General features: G+C 22.6%; 2 protein-coding genes across 7 annotated transcripts; one reads left to right on the top strand and one right to left on the bottom strand.

Moving 5' to 3' along the window:
- Positions 1–782: 782 nt before the first annotated feature.
- On the bottom strand, positions 783–5,331 carry LOC126903484 (regulator of microtubule dynamics protein 1-like). The gene is made up of 7 exons (XM_050681649.1): positions 5,127–5,331; positions 4,546–4,725; positions 3,109–3,363; positions 2,994–3,049; positions 2,789–2,929; positions 2,139–2,253; positions 783–1,311 (listed from the first exon to the last, which is right to left on the bottom strand). Exons 1-7 carry the CDS (start codon positions 5,253–5,255, stop codon positions 1,261–1,263), a joined length of 927 nt encoding a protein of 308 aa, XP_050537606.1. The 5' UTR covers positions 5,256–5,331; the 3' UTR covers positions 783–1,260.
- Positions 5,332–5,467: 136 nt separating this feature from the next.
- On the top strand, positions 5,468–9,085 carry LOC126903485 (transmembrane protein 41A-like). Of its 6 annotated transcripts, none has more exons than XM_050681652.1 (6): positions 5,468–5,579; positions 6,266–6,389; positions 6,449–6,607; positions 7,431–7,607; positions 8,607–8,745; positions 8,887–9,085. In XM_050681652.1, exons 2-6 carry the CDS (start codon positions 6,291–6,293, stop codon positions 9,054–9,056), a joined length of 744 nt encoding a protein of 247 aa, XP_050537609.1. In that variant the 5' UTR covers positions 5,468–5,579; positions 6,266–6,290; the 3' UTR covers positions 9,057–9,085. The 6 variants fall into 6 exon arrangements, with proteins under 6 accessions (XP_050537609.1, XP_050537608.1, XP_050537607.1 ...); XM_050681651.1 differs by having other exon boundaries at positions 5,474–5,611; XM_050681650.1 differs by having other exon boundaries at positions 5,482–6,009.
- The last annotated feature ends 674 nt before the right edge of the window (positions 9,086–9,759 follow it).

Consider the following 9,759-nt stretch of genomic DNA (forward strand, 5'->3'; position numbering starts at 1 on the left):
ATATATTACCTTAGAACATAATCACACTCTTGATGTTATTTAAGTTTGATCATATAAAAGAAGAATAAAGAATTTCTTCTAACCAAAAATAAATAGCCTATTAGAGATAAAAAATCGGCTTATACCTCTAAACAAATAAAAGACGTTCCATAACCATATAAGCAAATTAAGAAGTTAATTTTAAAAGTTTATAACCAAAACTTATAATGACGATAAAAAAATATACAATACTAGTAAATAATTAAAAATATACACATTCATTTAATTAATGTATTATGTTTTGATCCTACTAGAAATGAAAATTTTATAAAAAAAAATGATTATTGTAAAACCAACTAATATATATGTTTAGTGGTTCTATTTATACTCTTATTAGATTCCTAATCTGAGATTTGAAATGAAACCATTATAAATAAGAGAACTCTTACTGATGAACTGATGCTAAATTATTCATTCAAAAATTAGGTAAACAAAAAAATATTTCAGAGTACTAATGAGTGCAATAGTTTTCTCTCAAATATCTTAAAATAGATAAATTTAATAAGAGATGTTAAATATTTAACTAATTTGTTTTATAGGCTTCAGTAAATAATTAAAATACATTTAATTAATTAACACAATAATTTACTAATGAACTTTTATTTAAAACACACAATCTATAAATGTACAACTTCACAAAAAATATTTAAATAAAAAATTATAGAAATAAAATAATATAAAACACAGCGCATAAATAAAACTAAAGGAACATTATTGAAGTTTATTTTAATTTATAAAATATAATGTTAACAGGCAAAAAAAATGTTTAATCAGTTATAAAATAATAATAAGAATAATAATAAATATTAACAACTATTTTTTATAAACCTGACAAATTAAAATAAATGCAAAATATTTTAATAAAGAGTGTCACTTTTCCAATTATTTTAGATTTATAAACCAAATATTATAATGTAAAACATATGATTATGCCAACCCAGTGTTCAGTAAAATCATAACCATATGCATATTAGAATTATATGTAATATTCTTAAACCAATTAACTAGTCTTACTATAATTAACTAAATTAATATCAAAATTTATTGATTTAAATAAAAAATGATATATTGATCATTATATGAACTATAAACTAAAATTATTCAGCAATAAGATACTTATAAAAATTATTATTCTTTCTAGAATGAAAATTGTCATAACTAATTAACTATATATAATCTTATTTAATAAAAATCCGAGACAAATAAATTGTATTTTACTATTCAATAATAACCAAATGATGATTTCAGAATTTTATCTGCTTCTTTTTTTGCCTAAAAATGAATAATGACTTTAGTCAGTTTTAAAAACATTAATAAATATTGAAATAGTTTTTAAATTAAGGATATATTGGGAAAAATATTTAAAATATAATATCTATATTATAAATATTATTACATCTATAAGAACGATGTGGCCAAGTCGGCAACGTTGCAGTGCTTGATGCGCAGTGCTTCGAGTTCGAAACTCAGTTACGGGTGGCTTCATTTGCCAAACGAGAGATCAGTTTGGTAATTGGAGTCACCATCTCTTTCTTTGGCGATGGACTAACGACCCATCCAAGAGTATCAATGATTAAGAAACCTACTGATTTGGGGGAGGCCACTACTAATTAATTTTATTTATATATTTATAAATAAAAAATTAAACAAGTTTAAAAATTAATTAAGTCCAAAATCAATTAAAGTTTATATAAATCTAAAATAAAGTTTTTCAAAAAATTAATAATTTACAATAATTTTCCAGAAAAAATTATAAACAGTAAAACTAATGAAATCAATATAAAACAGAAATAAATACTGTAAAAAAACATTGGATTAATATTTGTGATGTATTCATATTTATAGATTATTTAAAAAAAAATCAATCTAATAATTTATTTGTGTCTTCAAACAGGAAGACTTAAAAAAACTTTTACTTTCACTAAAAAAATCATGTAGTACAGTAATTTTGCTTTGATACTTATTTTAATAATTTGTTAACAAATAAAAAATGGTTATAAAAGCTGGCATGTTTCAATTAAAAAAGATTGTTCAAAAATCAACATTGTTCTTTTTTTTATACTCATTGAAATATAACAACATCAAATATATTTATTTACCTCTAGATCGTCAACTGTTTTAGCTGGATACTGTGTCACCATTTTTAAATAATACTCAGCACTAAATTTGGATTCCATCTTCAAAAGAGTCTTTCCCAACATCAAAAGATTTTTACTAAAAATAAAAATAAGTAGATCAAACCGTCTTAATAATGTATATTACTAATTAATTTAGAAAAATGTATATATGCATTGAAGTAACTAGAATTTTCTTCTTCTTTTTTTTTTTTAACAGGTAAAAAGCCCATTTTTAGAATGAGATAAAAGAGGCGGCTTAAAAAATTTAAGCTACCTTTTATATCACTTTTCATCTAAATTTTTACATGTTAGAATGAAAAGATAAAAAAGCTATTTAAAGTGATTTATACATGGTTTACTTTAGTATATTAAATGTTTATCTATTAATTAGTTACTATTCCATAATATTTAACAATTAAAAAATTGCTAGTATTTTGAAGTTATATTATAAAATATTCATATAAAGTTTGATCTAGATTGTTTGATAGCGTAATATATAGGTATTAATGTTTGATTGTATTCACCAAACTATACTGGTTTCTTATCCATCCTAACACAAATATGAAATAATTGATTTGAGAGGAAATATAAATTTACAAAGAATATAAATCAAGTTAAAAATCAATTTATACCTATAAAATAGTGGTTGTAATGTTTCAGCACTTTTGAAGTGTTCTAGTGCTTCTTCATAAGTAGCTGTAGGTAATGTGGCCCCAAATATAGAGGATGCAATTTGACGTTGATACCAAGGCATATCCGCAACAGAGTAACACCTACAATTATTATAATATTGGAATATTTATTAAGATGAATAATGTACATATCTTTTTTACTAACCAATAACCAATCATGTATCGTATAGTTGGATCTTTTGGATTCAGTTCTAAAGCTCTCTAAAATAAACCATTAATAAAATGTAAACATATTTAAATCAATTTATAGCACTACAAACCTCCATATGAGATTTTACTATCTCCAAAGATTTTATCCTTTCTTTAATTCCAATAATACTACAATATTCATCAATCAAAACAGCTGCCCACTTTTGAACTTCAAAAATATTTGGATTAATGGAAAGAGCCTTTTTTATTAATTCATGTGCATTCATTATCAAGTTCTTGCGTTTATCTCCACAATTTTTTTCGCATCGACTCATATTATAATAAGCTCTACCAATGCGCCAAAGAACTTGTTCGTCATTTAAGTTCTATATAAGATTATGGAATTCAATAAAGTAAAATAAAATATATTTTAATTATAAGGAAAAAAACCTAAAACATTAATTTAGAACTCACAAATAGAATAGCAATATATGTACAGTTAAAAAAAAAAAATTTTGAATTATGATAATTTTATAGGATTACAATTCTTTGTAATACATAATATATTGGTAGGAACTATTTCATAGGGATAAGGGGATGTCACACACTTCCAAAAATTCATTAAAAAAGAGTGATTGGCATTTGAAAAATATATTGTAGACATTTTTACTCATTAAGGTACTTAAATCGTCAAATTTATTACCAAAATGACAAAATTTACTCCACACCATATAAAAATTAACTCCATGATCACCCCAGTACATAGGTAGGATCTATTTAAGATGAGATATGTACATATGTCTGAAGTGGTAAATTTAGAAGCAGCACTAAAAAAATAATAACCTTTATAACATTAAAATAAATTAATTTCATGTATTCATAACATTATATCATATTTTATCACATAAAAAAATAAATTTAAACCAAGAAAGCATTTATATGATTGTAGAAATAACAGTAAAAATAGAAATTATTTTGATAACAGAAGAAATAGGTCATATTCTAGAAATCGGGATTCAGCTTAAGTAATTCTAGAGATATAGAAAATAGTTATGGTAGACGATTTTCTAGTAGTTATGGCAGAATACAGAGTGTGGTCGAGAGAGAAATCAAAATAATAGCGATAATAATAGAGTTAGATATTCAAGTTGATTGTAGACTAACATATAAAAGCAATGAGATTAAATTTGTAAATATAAACATCTTTTTACTTTAGACCCATTATACATTGATTATTCATTTATATGCAAACATGTAAAATTTTACTTAATCAGATAAGTCAATTTTTTAACCCTCATATAGTTTTGTACCAATGCAAAGAAAAAATTTAAAAGAATTAATTTATCAGATGATTTAAACAAACATTATTTAGCATAATAAAAGTAAGCAGTTTTGCTGCTTCTGTTTTTATAGTTTTAAAAAAAGAGAAGGGAAAATATTGATTTTTGTTAGATTTTAGAAATTTAAATGAATAAACTATGAGTAAAAAACATCCTATAACATGTGCGGATGACTCTTTTAAAACCTTAAAAGGTGTAGCATAATTTTAATTAAGAAAATTAAATTACTTTATACTCTTCTAGTATATTAACAACATCTTCATACTTGTCTTCTAAAAATAATCTATCAGCTTCTGCAAGCTTATCTTTAATATTAGGTTTTTTATCAATATTAGATTGAGTATTTTCTTGAGTAGCAGTGTAACCAAAAAAAGGCATAGTAAAACATAATATTTTCTTTAATTCAACCTAAATTAATCAACAAAATATAAAGGCATTATTATCATGTGTTTAAAATACAATTTTTGAAAGGCTTGCTACAACAGTAGGTCAAGTCTAATTGTAATGTTCAATCAACAAATTTGCTTGATAATTTACAATTGAATAATGCAAAAAAAGATCAAGTTATTTTGCAACAATCACACAAAACAAATTAGTTATATGCTTTTAACAAAGATATTGTTACAGCAATTCCTTTTTTTACAATAAAATCATATGAACTATATAAAGTTGCAGACATTATTATTTAGTATCAATTAGTTTGTAAATAAAATCCAAATATATATTTTCTCTCTTAAAAAGTAGTAGCTTATTAGTTTAAATATATATTATTTACAAATTTTAGATTTTTAGTCAATGATGTTACTTACTTTAGATATTGTGGTAATATTTGGTCGACCATTAACAGAGAAAAAAAAATTAGCGTTCCGATTTTTAAATACATTAATTAATACTTCATAAGTAAACAGTTGTAAAAGTTTTACTTTTTTTACTAACATGTTTGATAAAATTTTATTTTTAATACAACCTAAACATATATTTAATTTTAAATTTTAAATGTAACTTTCTATAATTTATTTATTTTTTATTTTTTTATATAGACTTAAATAATATAAAAATTACTATCGCCAGTGGTTGATTAAATGATAAGCCACAGCTGGTAGCTTAAAACCATCAAGATAAAGAAACACACAATGTATTTCTTTATCGCGATGCTTGTTACTCAATTAACCTTATCAGTTTTATCAACTGACATCATGTTTACAAGCACGTACACTTAAAAAAAATATCTGATGTGTAACAAGAGAAGCAATAATAACTAAGTACACAAGTGATATCTAGTCTGAATAATAAAGTAACGATTTAATTAGCCAGCACTATTTAAAAAAATGCATTATTTTTTAAATCTATTAAAAATTAAAAAATTTTTTAAGTAGCCACAGTATTTAAAAAAATATATTTTATGCGTAATAACAAAATCTAGTAAATAGTCATAAGTTATTAGAATTTCTTGATACAATAATTTTCCAAATATAGTATTAAATATCTTATTTATTAGTTTAACTTTTTTTAAATAATATATTAATATTTTTACTATTGGTATAATTATTTGTTGATTACCTATCTTATATATTTCTTTAATAATAGTCGCTATTATTTATATTTATTCTGTTTTATGTCCTTTCTAAATGGGGACGGAAAACCTACATAGTCCAGTGAAACAGAATTGAACCCTGGTACCTTAACACTGAGGTATTCCTTTTCATAACATTAGACTAGTTAGGCCTTCATTTATTAAATTAAAATAAAATCTTTTTATTTCTTAAAAATTACTGTAATGAAAACATTAATTGAACAAAAATATGAATTAAACCTAATGTTTCTGTTTTAATACTAGTATATTTTATGTAATATAATAATTTTATTTCTTAAGTAGATATATAAGAAATTCTAGGAAGCTCTTAAAAAATTTAAACTTTATTTCATAAATTTACTATTAAATATTTAGTTTAACAGTGTATTTCTGAAATTAAATGGCAGTATTACGTTTTTTATTTATTATTCCACTATTTTTTGTTTCATTACTATGGCTTTATTATCTTATACAGCTAGCACCAATCACAGAAAATCAAGTAAAATTGAATTTTTTAATTTTATTATTAATTTCTAAAAATTGCTTTAATATTTTCAGTGCGAAATAAAATTGTTTCCAAAAAAAATGAATGATATAACTAAACTGAACTCTTGTTTAAAAGTTTATTATGAAAAAAACTTTTTTTATGTTTTGATACTATTTTGCAGCATTTATATATTTAAGCAAACATTTTGTATACCAGGTTCTGTTATATTGGTAAGATATTATTTATTAATGCTTATAAGTTAAATGGATACACTATTAATACAAAAATAAATCTTCTAAATTTTTTAAAAAATTTAGTAGGAGCAAATCAGTTTATGAAAATTAGTTTCATTATCAATATTAATCTATAGAAAAATATTCCAGTTGGTGTAAAAATAATTAGTCTATAAATAAATGGTTATTACATATTATTTTCCCTGACAATGAACTATTCAAAGCTGTTATAATTAGTGGTTTTTATAATTGTATAAGTAATTGTTGCTACAGAAACTATTTATAATAACAAAAACTCAAATGAATATAAGTAAATTTTACAGTTTGGATTATAATTTGAACTCGATTCTATTATGAATTCTACAAGAGAAAAAATCAGTCCATGAGAAGGTATTTGAACCTAACTGGTTATGATTGCTTCTAAAGATTTATAAAAGGTGTAATCTCCTGTTCCCCACTGTACATCCCTATTTAGACCAATGACCAATTATATTTCTATATTAAAAATATATAATAAAAGAATTTAAAACTCTTAATTACTTGAGGTTTTGGAGAATAATTTTAAAATCATACTAATTAATAGTTAAAGAATTAATAATATATTTATTTGTTCATTTGAACATGTATTTAATTGATGAATTATATAAGACATTATAAAAATATACATTGTAAAGACTTGTTATGAAATAGTAATTAGTTTTAAGACTAGTTTTACAAGTATTTGGGAACAAATCTGATTTATATGGTTAAATTGGTCTATAGAAATATTTCTTTTAAAAAATAGTTGCATATCATTTTTAAATCAAATTATTTATTTCAGAATGTACTAGCAGGATCTCTATTTGGATCAATTTATGGATTTCTTTTAGTATGCATTTTATCCAGTATTGGTGTTTCTTCATGTTATTTACTATCTAAAATTTGTTGTATTGAAGAAGTATTAATCAAATTCCTCCCTAGTCAATTAAGATCATCCAAAACTACATTGGAAAATTTAGTAAGTAATTATGGATTTTTTTATCTATGATTATAAAAGTAATGATGGGCATCCTCAAATTTTTTAAACTATCGATATGTTTTCAATAGAATATTTGGAAAGTTCTAATGAAGAATTTTATTAAGTACACTTAATGATAAATGTTAACAAATATTTAGTTCTTTTTAAGTAATGATTTTTTTTCGATTATCAAAAATAATTTTTCATTTTTATTGGAAAGAATTGTTTTTTGTGCAACAAAAATGTTCATAAATACCAATTATTTATTTTATACTTAATACTCTATATATTGTTCCCTGTCTTGTATTCTATTCTAATACTTTTAAAGGGATAACACAAATTAAGCTGGATGCATATCTTTAAATTTTTACATTTGTTTAATAGCAGCAACAATAAATACTGCCCTTTTAAAAATCAAATGAATTATTTTTATTTTTATCACTGAAACATGTTTGGATTTCATTTATTCGGTTATCATGGTGTATTTAAATATATAAACATTATTTTCAAATTAAATATAATTAATAATTTAATATTTAGTATTTCTTATAAATAGTTAAAATATATATATATACTGCCGTCCAAAATTATTAGATCACACAATAACTTTAAGATTTTTTTCAAATAAGATTTGATATCTTGTTGTTTTATTAAATATTATTATAATATTAACAAACATGATTGCTGTAGATTCAAAGAAAAAATAATTCACCTGCAAAAAATTATCGACAGAAATTTTAATTCGAATTTCTTTGGTGATCTAATAATTTTGGCCGCCAGTATATATAAATTTTTAGTTATAATGTATATAAATAGATTTGTTAGTCAACGAATAATTTTAATAGTTGAATATTTTTCGTATTTTTAAAGATCAAATTTATCTCTGATAAAAACCTCTTTGAATATACAAATAGTAATGAAGTATGACTTCATACTTGTTTAATAGATATTTGTATATAGGCTTAGTAAAATAAACTAATTACTTAATTATTTGTTAAGGTTAGTAATAATAAAAATCAACTATGGTATCTACTACTTGTTTTACGGATAATTCCAATAACTCCAAACTGGCTATTAAATTTAATTGCACCAATTGTAAGAATTCCTTTATGGACTTTTATGTACACCACTTTCTTTGGTAAGAAAATCTATTAGTTTCATTCAATACTATTATAGTTTACTGAATTATTAATTTAACATCCAAAAAAAATAATGTAAAATCATCTACTTAAGAAATACTTCATGTTTACTGAAAAAGCTTGATATTAATATTTTGTAGGTTTGATGCCTTACAATTATATTTGCTGTCAAAGTGGGGAAACTATCTCCAGTATTCAGTCATTGGATGAAATTTTTTCTTTCAAGACTACTATGCAAATAATGTCAATAGCTGTTGCAATGGTAATAATCAAAATTGCATCAAAATTTTGTAAATTACAAACTCAATAAATTAAAAATTTTATCATTTATGATTAATACTTTCATCAGTTTTAAATTTTTAATATTGTTACTATATAACCTGAGGGTCTTAATACATCATATCATCAGTTATATTGCAAAACCAGTCACATTATCATAACTTTTCTTTTAATGTATTCACATTACTTTTTTACACATATTAGTATCACTAAGAAAAATTTATCATGTTTATGGTCAAAAGCTAAACTCCATTCCTACAGCAAAGTTAAAAAGTTGTTTGCTTCTTCTAAAGTTAGTGTAGTATAACATAAGGTTCTGGTGGGTAGCTTATGATATATAGCACTTTTTTCTTTTCCTCTCTAACAAGTTAATAACCATTGTAAATAACAAGATAAAACTAAAAATTCAAACCTATTATTATATTTCTATTCTAATATAATTTTTTTATCTGTAAAAGAGATACAAATAAAAATTCCAAATACACCACTGAGTCAACCTAGGAAAATTAGAATTGTAATAGACTTAATAGCATGTAATATATATATATATATATATTCTAAGTAAAAAAACTATCAATATTTTATTAATGAAAATAATACAATAAATAATTTAAAGGGAATAATAAAAAATGCATATATATCTTTGATTAAAAAGAGTATACTATTAGTTATTAATCAAATGAGTAATTAAATTACTTACATAAAAATTTATGTTAAAAATACATTCCAGCATT

The sequence above is a fragment of the Daktulosphaira vitifoliae genome, unplaced genomic scaffold, assembly GCF_025091365.1.
Source record: "Daktulosphaira vitifoliae isolate Bord-2020 unplaced genomic scaffold, ASM2509136v1 Scaffold_4, whole genome shotgun sequence".
In the NCBI taxonomy this organism is placed as follows: Eukaryota; Metazoa; Arthropoda; class Insecta; order Hemiptera; family Phylloxeridae; genus Daktulosphaira; species Daktulosphaira vitifoliae.